The sequence below is a fragment of the Nyctereutes procyonoides genome, unplaced genomic scaffold (genome assembly GCF_905146905.1).
Source record: "Nyctereutes procyonoides isolate TBG_1078 unplaced genomic scaffold, NYPRO_anot_genome, whole genome shotgun sequence".
Classification (NCBI taxonomy): Eukaryota; Metazoa; Chordata; class Mammalia; order Carnivora; family Canidae; genus Nyctereutes; species Nyctereutes procyonoides.
The window spans coordinates 26337268-26354589 of record NW_026575048.1 but is presented as its reverse complement, the minus strand read 5'-3'; the positions used below and the strand labels follow the sequence as shown (position 1 = coordinate 26354589).

Below are 17322 nucleotides of genomic sequence, written 5' to 3'. Positions count from 1 at the left end.
TCACAGATGTGGAAACAGAATCTGTGATATTTGGGGACTATGTTCAAAACATTATTGGAGAACGTCTTTTTGTAAATATGATTTCTGGGTTGCTACCTCCTATTTGATGAAATAATCGATGGATTTCACAAAGCAACCGATAATATTTTTTTTTAATTTTATTTGATCTAAATTCAACTGGTTAACATATAAACAAGATTGGCTTAATAGCATACCTTTTAAGAAATGTGCCTTTCTATAAATGTGTATTCTGGCCCATTAACTAGTTGAGATGAAAGAACATTTCCAAGAAGAGTTTGATGAAATTTGATGAATCTTCCTTTTTGGTGATAATGACCAGCTAATAAAAGCACAAGTTTCTAAGGGTATTGGCAGACCTATTCCTTCACAGAATTTAGAATGCTCACCATCTGCAAACCTCAGTTTACTCATTGGTAAGTTGGGGCAAGAGGAACACCTGTCTGATACAATTAAATGATATAAATCCATGTAGAAGATTCCATAGATGTTCAAAAACTTTTATCCCCTTTCTTTCATTGCTATTGTTATTATTATTATTATTTTATTTATGATAGTCACACACAGAGAGAAAGAGAGGCAGAGAAATAGGCAGAGGGAGAAGCAGGCTCCATGCACCGGGAGCCCAACGTGGGATTCGATCCTGGGTCTCCAGGATCGCGCCCGGGCCAAAGGCAGGCTCTAAACCGCTGCGCCACCCAGGGATCCCGATTGCTATTGTTATTATCATTGGTTCTAGCATTTTAGAACAAATATCATGTCATTAAAAAAAAAAAATCACACGCTCCGTAGATGAATCACTCAAAGTTACATAGCAAGTGGTAAAGTCAAACCATAATACATAGCTGTTTGGATCTGCAACTAGTATTCCAATCATTTACAGCACTGCTAAGACAGGGTGAAGAGGAACTTAATTTTATACGAAAAAGAAGGTCACTTTGTGGTAAAATTAAGGCTCTGTTCCATAACATGAAGTGAGATTCAACTATATCCCTTCAAAAACAAAGCAGAATATTTGTGAACTTAAAAACCATTAAACATATATTGTAAACTAAGTCTTGTTATTTAATTGTACTAAATCACTGATATAAAATAAAAAACACATATGGAATTTCTTATTCGGCTACTATCATTAAAACAGTAGTTCTCAAAAACGGATGGAAGACAAAAATGTTTAGTCTGTTTTCTAGGCACTTAGCAGTTTTCAATTATTAAACTGTAAAGGAAAAAAAGCCACACATTGTCTATAAGAGGTCATAATATCTTCATCATGGAAATGTCAAAAGTGAGTGATTAACAAAGAAATATTCATACATGTGGTTTAAATTTTGTCAAAATAAAAAAGCTGCCCATTTATTTTAGAATTACGGACTAATAGCATTAAATATATAAAACACATCTACTTTAGTTTTCTTTTCCATTCCTTTTGAGGAATCTGCAGCCATTGGTAAAAGTATCTTAGCAACAGTAGAATGACTTCTAAAAAAGGCAAAATCTTAGCTTCATTGATTGTCATAAAGACCCACATAATGATGGTCAAAATTATACGGTCTTAATTTATATTATTTCTAATATACCTCCCGAATAAAAGAATTTATAAAGACAGAATTTTATGTTAAGTATTTTTAGTATGTTACCTTATTTAATTCTCATGATAACCTCTGAGACATTATTCCTATCTCAGAAATGAAGAGCTGGAAACTTGGGAGGTTAACATGATACCCAAGGCCACGCAGTCTTAAGTGTTCTAAGTCCCAAGATACAGCTCTGCCCAGAGTCCACAGGGGCCTTCCAATAGAAGAATTAAAGGCTTTCTAATCAGTTTCCATGATTAGAAGAACTCTAATTCTGTTGAACCCCAACCATGCTTGAACTGGAACACTGGTATGCGTACGTCTCAAATTCATTTGTTTGGTTCTGACCTTTATAGTTCTCACCACTCGTGTCGTAAGAAGATTCTCCAGTGGGGACAAAACCTTTCCCTCTAGGACACATTTCGGTGAATTCAGCTGAGTTCAGGGGAAACCAAAAAAAAAAAAAAAAAAAAAAAGAAAGAAAGAAAAGAAAAAAGTTGAAGAAAGGGAAAAAAAGAACATCCTCTATTAACCTGTGTTTTAAATTCAGTTCTTCTTTCTCAGACTCAGTAACTTTAAGGCAAATCTTGTCATCTAATTTGGGCAAATAAATTCAGTAAATCTCCAAAATTACAGATTAAATACAAATAAATCTAATGACTTTCTAAGTTTACTTGTGATTTTTAAAAACTTTCCTAGTTCATGCACCTTTTATTTACCCATGTTTTAACTGATGTGATGACTTACTTCTCCATTACTGTGCTTTCTAGCATTTTAAAGGTTTGGTAAGACTCCATTCAAGCAAGATCTTAGCCTAAATATGCAAGTTCTCATTATGGATAATGTGGTGTCAGTTTTAGCAAAAGAGACTGATTTCAACTTAAAAATGGAATAAAACTGAATCATCTTTCTGCCAAAATTCATATGGAACCTCACTGTAACAGGCTATTCTGTGATGGACTGAAATTAACTTTAAGAATACATTTGGAGGTGGGGTGAAGGGGATGCTTCTAGCCTACAGTGAAACATACCGTAAGGTATTCTCATCTTGATTCCACTACGGTAGGTCCCAGGCAATGCTATCATTATAAGGCTTCAATGCAGCGACCAAAATGAGGACATTTCAAGGCCCTGGACACCACAGGACCAAACCCAAGTATGCACACACCACTCCACTGGTCCTTACCAGTCCCCACGACAGGGCACGGGAAGATCTCACAGTTGTCTCCCCACCCGGCACCAGATGTACAGCAGCATTCTTGTTTGGTGACGTTGGGGGCCAGCACATTATCACAGAGGCTGGCGTCGTTTAGATTATAGTAGCATTCTTTCTTTTCTTCTTTGGGTTGATCTTCATCTAAATCTAAATAGAGTGGAGAAAGTCAAAAGAGGACCACTAGGACCCATGAGATCTGTATCACACCAGAGCAGAAGACACAGTGGTAAAAAGACGTGTGTGTGGGTGTGTGTGTGTGTGGGTGTGTCAGTGACATTTCACTTCCACAAAGCTGTCTTTTCCTTTCGGTGGTGGATTCTTCCACTGTGAGATAAAAAAAATGCCCTGGAATCCTGAATTTTGATGGATTTCTAACACACCCCAAGAGTGTAAATCTGTCAAAATCATTTCCTTTTACGTTAACCAATTACTTTATTCTTGTACATTTGGCCGTGACAAGAGTTTCCATATCTGCTTTCTTGCCAAACGTAGAGCCGTCCTATATGAGCTATAACACCTACTTAAATCAATGAAAATTTTCCCCAACATTTGACCAGAAATGTGGGGCCGCACAAAGTATTTAACTCTTAGGTGGTTATTGGAATCAACCATGCCCCAATCTTTTCTGAATAGTACAACGCAGCATAAGATAACTAGAAAAACACTGCAATAACCTAAAGTCTATAAAAAAACCTTTTGTTACTGAAAGTCTACTTCAACTGCTGCAAAATAGGGCTTTGAATGAAATAATGAGTGCCAGCTAAGCCTCGGGGTAGAATTTCAAGGCTAGGTTCTACTCCTGGCTCATGTGTGTTCTAGAGGAATATGTTTTCCAACAGACTCAGTTTAACCCTCTATGATAAAAGACAAAGGGACATGATAGTATACAAACAGTGAGAACACAATCATCTAGCTCTCAGATAATACTACAAATAATTTAATCCCATCAGATCTGTAGTCTATGAACAAGTTTATACTTTTAAAAAATGGTCAATATTTTGAGACTAGGCTTGTAGTCTAATATCTTCCCTACCATATGCCGTAGAGTTCAAATTACTGCCTCTGATCCAGTTAGAATTTATTAATAAGCTGACTACTGCCATTGCAATTACTGAGATTAATTTGAATGACATATTTTCATTAGAATGCTATTTCCTGATTCTTAGACACAAAGAAACTAGAGGGATAAAGGGAAAACATTTGCCAGTGAGGATAAGACTTTACTATCAACACCAACCTTTGTTTTGCAGTTGGTAGATGATTGTATTATTAGGAAAGTTTAATGAGTTATTTTCACAATAATTTCCTATGTATTTATTTTGGCAGGGTCAGGTTGACTGTGAAAACTAGATTAATACACCATATAGAAAGTCTTCTTAAAATAGAAGTTCATAGACTTGTATCAGAAAAGCTACCACCTTTTCTTTCTTCCTGTGGCAGGGAAAACAAGCAAAATGGCAAACAAAACTAGTGTATACATTTCTCTCAAAAAACAGAACATCAATGAGAATGTAAAAGATCCCTTTCACCCTTGATTCTGGTTACTTCTTAGATCATTCTGCCTTTGACATAATTCAGTCTGGACTCTCAGTGTTAATAGCTGATGACAAATTCCAACCTAGAATAAGTGTCCAGGAAAAAGCAGAAATGCTTATTTCTACAGCAGTTTATGAAGCGGTTTTAAATCATTTCCTTGTGTGTGAAATCAGATAGAACCTGCCAAAGCCCTCGTCCTTTTTAGCTTTCAAGTGTGCAGAAGAGAGAAATGTGTCTTGTCCACATGGATGGAGCAGAAGACCATCACTTCATTCTACAAACTTTATCCACAGAATTCTTTGGGAAAAGTCAGGGCATTTTAAGTTATTAAAATCCATCATGAGCCCTGTACAAAATTTTATAAACTTTCCCCCAACACTTGTGAATAAATTGACAGCCTATTACTAATTATTCTGCTCATTTTATTCACTTGATCTAAAAGTACAGCTAGCTATTAACGAACGCATTTAGAAATACAAGTCAAATCAGCAAAACAATCGGTTTGTCAATGAAGATAAAAGAGGGCTGAATAACTGTCTTGTGTTCAAAGTTGTATGTCATGGTGTTTGTTATAAAATGGAATACTATATAGTAGGACACCATGAAGATTGCTATACTCATAGGTAATCAGACACCACAAGCTTCTACACTAGTCAGAAACTTTACATATATATAAAAATATAGACATAATATGGTCTGTTTTCTACACTGTTTTACTTACAGCACAGAAACTGAGAAATAAAATTATCTTTGTTTTCCTTTTTCTTTGGAAGGAAACTCACAAGTTATTGCATAAGGGAGATAATCAATAATATCATTGTATTATTCAGGTTTTACATTGGTTGTTACAAGTTTTATTTTTTTCTCCAAGCAGACTTAAAGTTCAATGTTTACACAGCTGAAATTGGGGGTTAGTCAGGCCCTCATTCGTGTTTGGAAAGAGATGCAAATTCTTTTCAAAAAAACTGGTCCACGAAGGTTGTTCTGTGAAAAACAGGCAATTTCTCTATCTTTCTAACCTTTAAACAATTAACTTCCTAGAGCATTTTTCCACTGGGGGAAAACACAATGCAATGTGATTTCTTTAGAGAATCTCTGTAGGAGTTTAAGTCATTGCTGCCTCAGGAAGAATGGTTCTATCGCAAAATAGCTTTAAGAGATCTAATCAATAGACATAAAAGTGCCAAGAAAAAGAATGAGTTTTATTTTTCTTAAAGATGTTATGAGTCAGATTAGCCACATCACATACCTCAGGTCACAGACTTTTTTTTTTTTTTTTTAAACCACAGACTTCTAAGAAACTACCTCTCCTCTGGTATTTTCAGATGTTATTTGTCAATTTTATTAAGAGTCTGGCATAACATCTGTGTACAAACAGCAATTTGTGTAGCTTAATTCTAGGGTGTGGATGGTGATAAATGAGTTTTGGGATCTTTTATACATGTTTCTGAAGCAATTTTTACAAAGGCCCTTTCTTGTGATCCACAGAGTAACTCCATGAAGCAGATGGTGCAGGTTATAAGCCTCTAGAAGAAACCATTTAGGTTGGATCCAATGTACCATGCCTACTGCTTTCCCCAAACCTCTTCTTTGGGGCTCAGCTTCTTAGCATTTGAACTGGCACAAATTTGTTTTGCTTTGCCTTTTTTTTCATTTCTTTCTCCTCTTTGAGACAAATGGACAACAGATAATCCCTGCTGGTGGAGAGTATAGATTTAAGATCACAGACGTGGCCATCATGGTTCCTTGCTCTCAATAGCAAGTTGTGGGTTCAATCATATGTGCTACTTATGAAGAGCATTTTCTAGAAACTTCTCTCTTGGTTTGTCAGAAAGAAGAGGATGTGGTGTTTATTTATAGGACTGTTTCCTTCTTTGGTCTTATCTTAGGTTTGCTGTTAGGCTGAGGAAATCTGGGACATTTTTCTAATTAAAGTGGACATGAAAAAAAAATAAAGTGGACATGAGCATTTTAAATGGGCCCTTGCCTTTGCTTTCAATTTCCATTTGCAGTGTATTCTGAAGGTCTTTATGAGCTAATCTTCTTCATACCCTTCTGGGATGGACAAGATTATGACAATGACAAAAAGAGTAACATCACAAATACTTGTGAGTATACAATGCCCCCAAATAAAACACCTGCCATAGTCCTGATGTCCAGAAAAAGACATCAATTTATAAAACTCTAACTATGGTAATGTTCAGTAAATTACATTTTTAAATGACTTTATTCATGAGAGAGAGAGAAAGAGAGAAAGAGAGAGAGAGAGAGAGAGACAGAGACAGAGACAGAGACATAGGCAGAGGGGAAAAAGCAGACTTCCTGCAAGGAGCCCGATGCAAGAATTGATCCAGGATCCCAGGATCATGCCCTGAGCCAAAGGCAGACACTCAACTGCTGAGCCACCCAGGTGTCCCCAGTAAATTACTTTTAAGACAATCATTCACGAAGCTTTAGTCCCTTTTATAAATTTTAAAATCACCACAGGCATTAATGTTTTATACCAACTTATATTTTTATAAGAAAACAATTTCTAGTGTAATATTCCAAAGAGAAATAAAAGAAAACTTGGAAATTAATATCTTTTTTCCCCTAGTTTACTCAAAGACTGGCAGGACAAGAACTGTGTGTGTGTTTAAAGATTTTTTAAAAATTTTATTTATTTATTCATGAGAGACACAGAGAGAGAGGCAGAGACAGGCAGAGGGAGAAGCAGGCTTCCTGCAGGGGAGCCCAATGCAGGACTTGATCCCAGGACCCCAGGATCATGCCCTGAGCCAAAGGCAGACACTCAACCACTGAGCCACCCAAGCACCCCTAAGAAGTAGTGTGTTTTAAGTGGAGTTCAGGAGAGAACCATTGGTGAGTTTCAGAAAATATGCACTGACAATAGGAAAGGGCTGGAAAGGAAGGGACGCAAGTAAAAAGGAAGACTGGAAATACGTGCTAATAACTTCGATGGTAAAGATGTGAAAGAAGTCAAAAAGAAGAGAAAGCCAAGCACAAGAGAATAAATATGTGCGAGAGGATTCCTCCACACAGTTTCTGTCCTGAAAGAAGTCAGGTAAATGGGGAGCCAGGACTTGACAGCGCTGGGAAGGTAGCTGCATAGGGCCAGGGCAGGCAAGGCTGCCACAGACTTCCTGGAGGAGGTGACATTTGAGCCAACTTCTTTAAAAATAAATTCTGAAAAATAGGACAGGAAATAAGGAGAGACAGGGGTGAGGAGGTAAAAGGCACAACAGTACTGAAGGGTGAGGGGCTACGGGGCCTACAGAAGGAGTCAGGGAAGGTGACTTTGAGAGTCTGAGGACAGGGCAGGGATGCACTGTCATGGGAACATGGGAAAGCTATGTTCCTGACTTAGGTATTGGGGAGAGGACAACACAACTGTCCGCTGGAAGAGGGTCACCTCGGGGCCTCAGGTTAGCAGGCAGGCAACAAATACTGGCTAGGGCGAGTGAAGGTTCTTTATCTCTGTTTCTTTCTCTGGTGAAGGACTAGAAGAGAATGAGAGAAGCGAGCCTGAGACAGGAACAGGCTGGGGTGGGCAGGGTGGAGGGAAAGTGTATGATTCACGGGGCCAGGACTGGAAACCGGAAAAATCAGGGCAAGAGAAGGGGAGGGGGGCAAAGAAGACTCCCAGAAGCAGGATGAAGCCCGGAGGGAAAGAATAACGGGTGTGACTCGCTGAAGCAGGTGAGTAGGTGGAGAACAGAAGAGATGGCTCAGCAGCAAAAGCCCGGTCCCCACACGGGCACGGGTGCGTCGGGAGGACTTGTGAACATGATCGGGACAGTGAAGCCACATCTGACATGACAGGGTAACTACCTGGAAATATTTCAAAGGACATGCACAAACCCTTCCTCTTCAGACCATATTTATGGCAAATGCTAGGATCCCACATCATGATCTCTAGTGCAACACCGTGGGTGTCCCCTGTAGTGTCAAGAACGTGAAATGGCTCATTCACAGTCTGAGCCTGTCACTTGGACCAACTGCTATCAGTTCATTCAAACACAGACCAGTCTCTCTACTAAACACTCAGATATTATTTTGGAGACTAGAGAGAGAGCAAGTAAAGAAATTTCATAAAAATAAAAGCATGGTTTGGTAAATTATTCAATCCTCTCTGAATGTGGGAAGAAACTTGACCCAACTTTTTTCCCCCCACAAACAAATGAGCATATTTTCCTTAGACTTACCTACATTTATGGTAGAGATCCATCACCAATACACAATAAGACCACAGGAGTTTCATGGCATTTTACAATGTTTGCATTTTACATATTGTGCTCTGTCTTTAATTTTTTTTTCCCTACTGAAGGTCTTTTTTTCTAATCAGAAATTATTTTCAAAAAATTCTTTCAATGTTAATTTATTCTACAGGTTAAGTAAACACATTAAAAAAAACCCTACTCTGCCAAATATAACAGTTGAATGATATTATTTGTGGTTTCCTGTCTTTAAAAAATATGTACATACGTAAAACCTATAGCAGACCTCTCTAGAAAGAGAACAGGAATGCTGTCTGAGTTCCTCTGTCAGAACCATGAGGATGATTTGCACAGCAGGGAGACTCTTTTTCTTCTGTTCTACTTGTTATTTAAGGGGGAACCATCGCCCCCTACAGAGAGGTATAAATAGATAATTCCTCATTCAAGTGTGGCCTCCGCTGTTGTCTGACCAAATGGATAATTATTTTGATTCTACAGTACTAGCTGGGAATGAGAGAGTGAGATACTGACGGGATACGTTCTTGAATGCCAAGAGGCAATTTGATTCAAGAGTTAGTGTCTGCCACAGGTCAGGCACTGGGTGTGCTAAGCAGTGAGCAAGGTTACAGGGGATGCAAAGAGGACTAAGACAGACTATCGGGGTCCTGCTGCCCTGCTAATGGATTTGGACTTCAGGCTTAGGCAGTAGTAAGGAGTTGAAGCTTGCTGTGATAAGCAATGGGGGTTGTATGTGAGTGATGAATCACTAAATTCTATACCTGAAACTAGCGCTGCATCGTATATTAACTAACTGGAATTTAAATAAAAACTTGGAAGGAAAAAAAATAAAGTCAGGCTCATGTTTTGCAAACATCAACTGTGGCAACTGCAAGGAGCAGGAATTGATGGGAGAGGTTGGAGAGAAGTCAGGAGGGTACTGCCATGGTCCAGGTAAGAGATGCTGAAGGACTGGCCCAGAGTAGTGGTAACAGAGGAGCAAGGACAGCTCCGAAGGACACTGTGGAGGGAGAATTGGCAGGACATTACGATGGCTTGGATGAATGGTGAGAGAAACTAAGATATGATGTCAGGATTTCCAGTGCTGATGTTTGGCAATTAATGAGTGAACAGAGGTTGGTAAAGGAATGGTAATGAATTTGGTTTTGGGTAATTTCGGGCAGATACACTTACAAGACAACCTGAGAGAAAGGCCTAAGAAGAAGCAGCTGGAAACAGGAGTGTGGCCCTAAGGATGGAGGTGGAGGCACAAAAAGATATTTACTTGGCAGGGCATAGCATGTAAGTAATAGTTGACTCAGAGAAGAGGATTAAATATCCCCAGAGAAGAAGGGAGAGTAAAAAGAAGCCTGAACATGCAACTTCCTGGGTCATTATTATTTCAGGAATGGGCAACAGAAAAAGAGTCTGGGAATGAGAAAGAAAAAGATCAGAGCAAAAGGAAGGAGGATGCAGGGGAGAGGACCGTCCCGAAATCAATCAAAAGGAAAAGAAGGGGGAAGGAAGAGGAGAGCTGACCTCTGACCCAAGGGGAAGGTGCTTCATGCAGACTAATGAGCCTGAGGGCCCTGGACCAAATGGGAGACAGTCCTGCAGAGGCAGGTGGAGCATGGATGTCCTCTCCCAAGAATCTGGAGATTATCTCCACATGGTGCCACTGCAGGGGATTTTCATTTTTGATCTATTTTTGTATTTACCAATTTTCTGAGAAGAATGTGCATTATCTTAATAATGAAAACAAAACAAAGAAATAAAGTGAAAAGGAAGCCAACTTTTAGAAGAGTTTGCTGTCATGGGGTCCTCAGCCCTGAGAAGTGGAATGGTGAAGTGGTAAAGATCTTGGAGTTGGGTTTCCTGCACAACATGAGCCATCGGACCCAAAGGAGAACATTTAGAACTTCTCTCTGGGTCTCGGCTTCCGCACACACAAGTACAGGAGCTGGGCTGGGAAACCATGAAGGAGCTTCCTAGTTGTAGAAGCCTATGCCCCAGCTCGTGATGTAAGAATAAGCTCTCAAATCCGTTAAAGAAAAACGGGTATTTAAGGCAACCCTGAAATACACTGTGTAAAGGAAAATTATTTTCTAATGCAAATTATCACTCCAATTTGTTTCATAATTTCTGATCTTATTTATTTGCTTCTCTTAAAGCGAGGAACACCTGCCTCGATGATAACATACCTTTTTGTGTTCTTTTCCTTATGCCTTCTGTTTTAAAAATAAAACTCAGTTTCTACCCCAGAGTCTCCTCTGTGCATCAATCAAGCAAGAGCAACATTTTGTGGGTAAGGCTTGAAGGCTGAAGTTGCCAAGACTACTTATTTACTGCTTCCTTTAGAGTGCCCAAGGACATAAAGTTTTTATTGAGCAATTATCACAGGCACTGAGGAAATAAAAGCATCAGGCTATATTTTATATCCATACCCTCTTACATGTGATGAGTGGCGTGGATATTTTTTAGTTATTTCTGTTGCAGGTGCTTTTAGGCGATGTACAGCAATGTAAATTAGTGGCCAAAGGCCCAGGCAGTGAAAACCATTATGCCAGACCTAAAAAAAATCAAGTGGGAGCCAAGAAGTAGTCTAGAAACAAAAATCTTAGGACATTAAAATCCGAAAGTACCTTAAAGTTGACCTGGCACAATGTCCTGCTGGAAGTGGGTGCCTTTCTGCCAGCAGGTATCCCAGCTGTTCCAGGATACCTCTAGAGAAACACCCACAATTTCATGAGTTACCTGCTATCTCTCTAGTTATCGGGAAAATCTGCAGAGTGATCTGAAATCTGCTTTCCTGACATCTGCCCCTTAGCTTCAGTTCTGTCCTCAGAACGATACCACTGGAGATTATTCTGCTATTGCTCACTGTTGGAATACCCTTTGTCCTGGGGAAATTTTACAGTTGAGTAAAAATGTTATAGCCTCTTTGCAAATTCATCTTTCCTTTCTGAATTACTTTTCCGGAAGGATGAGATCTGAGCTGTTGGTCTATCATATATATAAGTGGTATTAATCTGAATCCTTATTAAAAACTTTCACTTAGTAAGCCAAGTTTGGTCCTATGTAACTGCAGATCCTTTGACTGAAGTAGGATACAAACGCTTTTAAGTGGTCTCCATTAAGCAACCTGTTGTATGAACCAGTGTTCTCTTGCCCTCTGAGAAGCACCCTGGCCAATGTCCACAGCAGGTGCTCACAGCCAGCAGGCTTCTCTCAGATAGGAGCACACACTTCTGCTCTTTCATGTTGAGCAGTAGGCTGACCATGACTCAGTTGTGTTTATTCCCAAACATTCTGGCCAGTTTATTAATTACTGTAATTATATAACTAAACAGTATGGAAATCAGTAAAGTATGAGTTAAAAGGAGCTGTTTATAGAACAAGTTAAAGGTTTGGAAAGACTGAAGTTGATTCAGTAAAAACAACGCCATCAAATTAGGCGTGGATAAGACAACTATAAAAACCTAGAGGGATTTTACACTCATTAACTTTACAAAGGCCTTTAAAATCTTAACTCAGTTTAAAGTAGGTGGTGTATGATGAGCACTGGGTGTTTTTTTTTTTTTTTTCCCCTCTTTCCTCCAGTTCCCTTCTGAGCACTGGGTGTTATACACAACTGACAAATTATTGAACACTACATATGAAACTAATGATGTACTGTATGTTGGCTAATTGAACTTAACTAAAAATTTTTTTTAAAAAGTGGTGGCATAGGGATGCCTGGGTGGCTCAGTGGTTGAGCATCTGCCTTTGGCTCAGGGCATGATCCTGGGGTCCTGGGATCAAGTCCCGCATCAGGCTCCCCACAGGGAGCCTGTTTCTCCCTCTGCCTGTTTCTCTGCCTCTCTCCCTGTGCGTCTCTCATGAATAAATAAATAATACCTTTTTTTAAAAAAAAATGGGTGACACAGATCATGCATAATATAGTATATGCAAGACAAGCCATGCAGGACTCTAAGAGTAGACTTCTACTTGAAGAAAGACCTTGGCCCTCCTTCAAAGTTTGGTGAATGAATGTACCTTTATGTGCTTTAAGTTAAAGTTTAAATATTTAAAAACGATATCATCTTCTTTAGGATTTCTAGCTTCAATTCCCTTTTTAAACAGCAGATCAATTCCTGGTCCTGATGAAGTCAGGGAGAGAAATCTCCTCCTGCAGTTTATAGTCGGACTGTCTCTCAGAGTCCTGACAGAGAATTGCTCAGATGAAGATGTCATCATAGACAATCTTAAGACTGCATATAATCAGTTAGTTTGCCAAGAACTATACAAATTGAGGTATGGTTGTCAGAGTTGCCAGGAACTATATAAATTAGTCAGATTATACTAACATGGACCAATAAAAACAACAGGGTATGTACAATATTTAGCAGAAGCCAGAGAACTATGAGGAAAATATGTATGAAACCATCATGGAAAGATTAGATACAAAGTTAAGAGGAAAAGAAACTATGCATCCACTGGCAGACAAGATTTATGAAGACGAGTATTCAAAATGAAGTTCTTAAAAAAAAACAACAAAAAAACCAAAATGAAGTTCTTTTAAAAAGGCAGGATAGTACTTAGTGAACTCTGAGTAGGAGGCATTCCAGAACTTTTCAGAAAGTCAGTCACTGGGAGAGCCAAGGACACTAAGGGAGGAAAAAAGTAAAGCAAGTGTTTGGAACTCTGTTATAGAAAAACTTTATTTTTTTTTATAAATATTCTATTTATTTATTCATGAGAGACACAGAGAGAGGCAGAGACACAGGCAGAGGGAGAAGCAGGCTCCTCGCAGGGAGCCTGATGCAGGATTCGATTCCCAGACCCTGTACAGAAAAACTTTAAAATAAGGGATGAGGAACAAGACTTACAAAAAAGGAATCACTGTTAAGTTTTAAGAGGCAGTTTATAATGAACTACTCCAGTTCCCCCAAAATGGTTCAGATGGTATTACAGTCCTATTACGGGGCCATTAATCTCTAAAAAAAGAAATGAGCAAGCTTTAGGATCTCAGACACGTACCTCATTCGAATCTATGTGAAGTGAATGAACTATTTTTTGATGTTGCTAAAACATTCTAGCAAAAAAAAAAATCTAGAAAAAAATAATTAAAAGGTCCACCATTTCAGAACAAATCCTAAAAAGATGAGAAATAGGTATCACTTAAGTGTTTGGATTATAGCTTACTTTGCCATTAACAAATGGCTTTTATGTATAGGATTTAAAAAAACTTCATAAAATGAGGTAAATATAACCTTTCTATTTTATAAGTGAGAAAACCAAAACTCATAAAAGGTAAATGATATGCCCAAGCTTGCACAGCTGGAAAACAGCAGACCACCGTGGCCATTTCAATTTAAATATTACAAGAAGTTTGGAAAATAAAGGAAAAAGCTAAAATTTCCATTAATTCTAATAATTATCTTTTTAAATGTGTTCTCGTCTTCCTTCCCCACCACTGGCATCTGTAATCACTGGAAGACCATGTTTTGTCACTTCACATTGTACCACACGCACTTATCTTGACTACCTAACCTTTGCATGAATCATTTAATACAATAGAATGATATGTGAATTATTTCAGTAAAAATAATACTGTGGGCGAGGTGCTACTCTATAGAACCAAAGACAAAGAAGAAAGAGATAGTTACCTAACCAATCCTAGTATGGGCCAGTCAGGTTTTTAAATTTTGTGTTTGTTTTTGCTGTTACAGGAACCATTAAGATGAGAAGTCTTTTCTCTATGGCTCATGTGTCACAGTGGTAGTCACTAGAATGAAGAGCAACCCCTCCCTCTGACAATACTTCATCTCATCCCCTTCACATATTTTGGAATTACTGTGTATTTGTGTAATTCTGCACCCCTCCCTTTCTATATTTAATAATTAGGAAGGATGTGTGTTGGTGAAAATATTTTTAATTTTTATTCCCTATCACTTCCAAAGACCGTTATTTCACACAGAACAAGTGTACCCTGTTGAGAAGTAGGGAGAGCTCTCATAGAAGCATGGATAAAATCAACTGAGATTGAGTAAGAAGTCAAATGGCCAATGTTTCATTTTATTTGGCTCTCAAATGACCATTTTGGTCTTTTGCTTTCCTTAAAATACAACCAAACTATAGCTACATGGCACAAACTAAAAGACCGATCTGGAAGTTGATTAATTTATCTGGAAAACCATCAGCTCTCCATTTCAATTCGTGCCATGACGACACAGACTAAATCAAATTTTAAACGAATGCAAACACAGCCACTCTCTGGGCCAATTTCTGGAAAAAAAAAACCAAAAAAACCAAAAAACCAACAACAACAAAAAAAACCACCATAACAATTCCAAGTGGAAGTCTTTGTATTTGTAGATCCTGAGAGGCCTATATGTTGCTTTTAATTTAGAGAAGTGTCAAGATACGTTTCTCCTAGGGCCAAGAAAGAAAGATTATGCAACCTAATGAGATGATGCCATATTAAACCCTGAGCTGAAGGCTCTCTGAGTTGTGAGCGATTCCCAGTGAATGTTCTCATCATTTTGGATTCTTTGCCCTGCACATGGCGTCTCCGGGTTGGAAAGCACGACAGAGGCCATCTAGCTCAAATAGTCATCACTGACCACATTCTAATTCACTGATAAGGCAGGCTCAGAAAGAGCAGGGATGCTTCCAGAGACAGCAGTGTGCCAGAACATTTGGTTATTCCTTACCTCACTCCCAGGCTGTTTGGCCCAAACCTGTGTAGGTACAAGTCTCCAAGAGGAGCCACTGTGACTTACCTCCTGAGGCCCGGGAGCGGCACTGCCCAGTCATGGGGCTGTACTCCTGGTTTTCATCAGCACACACGCATAGGAAGGACCCTTCCACATTTTCACAGAAGGCTTCACCACACACCCCACTGAGCAGCTCACATTCGTTCACATCTGGAAAAGGGAGCACAGATCAAGTCAGATGTGTGCCTCATTCCTGACAGCTCTCTATTTTACCAGGTGTACCAGGGCTCATGGTGCCTGCTGGTCACAAATGCTCCCTAGTGAGCAATCAAACCCTTCTACTATTCTGGGGAATAATAGAAGTCTAAGCTTAAAGGCTGGGCTGCATAATTTGGTTTGTGTAAAAGGACCATGAAAACACCAAGCAAAGTTTCCAAATTCCAATTCCACTTTAAGGAGGGCCCTGGAACTGTACTGCAAGGATCGTATGTATACTCTGACCATTTAATTTTCTCTTCCTTGACTTTTTAACATAATGAGGTCTTAAATAACATGACAGTGCACTCTCACTTTTGAATTCAAGGAAAATTAGTAAAACTGACACTTCAGAAACAATAACATTTCTTACATTCATTTAAAAAGTTGTTTTCAACCTGTTCATATATCTGAAAATACGGTTCTCTAGTAGCCAAAATGCCCATACTTCAACAACCAGAAATCAGGGTGTGTATCCCTTTGAGAGATAAAGGAAAGACCCTTGTAAATACTCACCAGGTTACACTAATCATTCACAAGAAAAAAAAAATTCCAGTAACATATAGTGATATGACTGGCCGTTCCTTTAAAAATTCTGTGGATGTTCCAGAGTGTCATTTCTATTTTGCTAAGTGTTTTTCATCTGTACTTTAGACTTAATTAAAACACAGTCCAGAAATCTACTAATGAGTAAGTTTTATTTGATATTATGCAAGCACATAGCCCTAAAAAAGGTAATCCTAATGTTCGGACTTGCCCAATACTACCTTTTACCTTGTCTCATCCACAGAAATTTTATTAACGAATGCCCAGTCCAATGAAGCACCTGACTTGACATCTGAAATGCTCATGTATTTTATGCATTAAACGTGTACAAACTCAACTCTCATGAGCGCACTCTGAGACGGTTTAAAAAAAGTTAAATATTTGAGCAATTAACCAAATCATTCAGGGGAAAAAAAATCTTATTTTCACCTGCTATACCCAGTTAATTGGACAAAAAGTTTATGTATCTTGACTTATTTGGATACTTACTTCAGTTTTCCGTTTCACTTTGTATATAAACAGATATAAACCTAATGAGCTGAGTTTTGCTTATGAAAAGGTATTATAACATGAAGGAAAGCAGAGAGTTGGCATATTTAATCAACTCAGACAGTCATAATTTAGACCAGAAAAATTGACTTTAGAAATTTGCCAGTTCACATTTATCAATTTGGTAAATGTCAAATGGAACTTTCTACTTTCTAACTTGTATTATTTACATGACTATTGGTATCTCTCCCACGAGAATGAATTCACTCAATCAAAAAATACTTGCTAGTTTACTCCTGTGGGCCAGGCACTGGTGGAACAATGACGCAGGCAGGCCCAACTCCTGCCTTCACAGAGCTTATGGTCAAGCCAGGGAAATCAGCCAGATGATCTCATAGGCCATGCTAAGTGCTAAGAATGAAAAGTGCAAGGAAAGCATGGAACAGTGGACCTTAAGTGGAGGGGTGGGTCACAGAAATGATACTGGAGCCAAGAAGTTGCATCGGAAGGATGAGTAGTAATATGGAACAGAGTTGCCAGAGAACAGGCAAGGGGTGAGGGGTGGGGAGGCGCTGGCAGGGTCCAAGCAGAGGAGACAGCATGGTCTTAGTTTGGTCTCAGGGCTATCTCAACCCTTAAATTCTACAAAACACCTCGCATGAAGTGCCCATAGTAGATGGCTCAGTTAATGTCTTTGAAAGAGTAAATGAACAGATAAAATGACACCTGTTGAGTTTGGCAAAATGATAACAAATATCCTTCCCCTAAGGGTGGTG

The 17322-nt window shown here is 38.8% G+C and overlaps 1 protein-coding gene across 8 annotated transcripts in view; it reads right to left on the bottom strand.

The window, feature by feature from the left end:
* LTBP1 (latent transforming growth factor beta binding protein 1) overlaps window positions 1-17322 on the bottom strand; it is a 389672-nt gene that overhangs the window by 28080 nt on the left and 344270 nt on the right. For all 8 annotated transcript variants that reach the window (XM_055327297.1, XM_055327298.1, XM_055327299.1 and 5 more), the window contains 3 exons: window positions 15323-15466; window positions 2779-2955; window positions 1941-2027 (listed from right to left, as the gene is read on the bottom strand). In XM_055327297.1, coding sequence (XP_055183272.1) covers window positions 1941-2027; window positions 2779-2955; window positions 15323-15466 — 408 coding nt within the window. The remainder of the gene's footprint in view (window positions 1-1940; window positions 2028-2778; window positions 2956-15322; window positions 15467-17322) is intronic.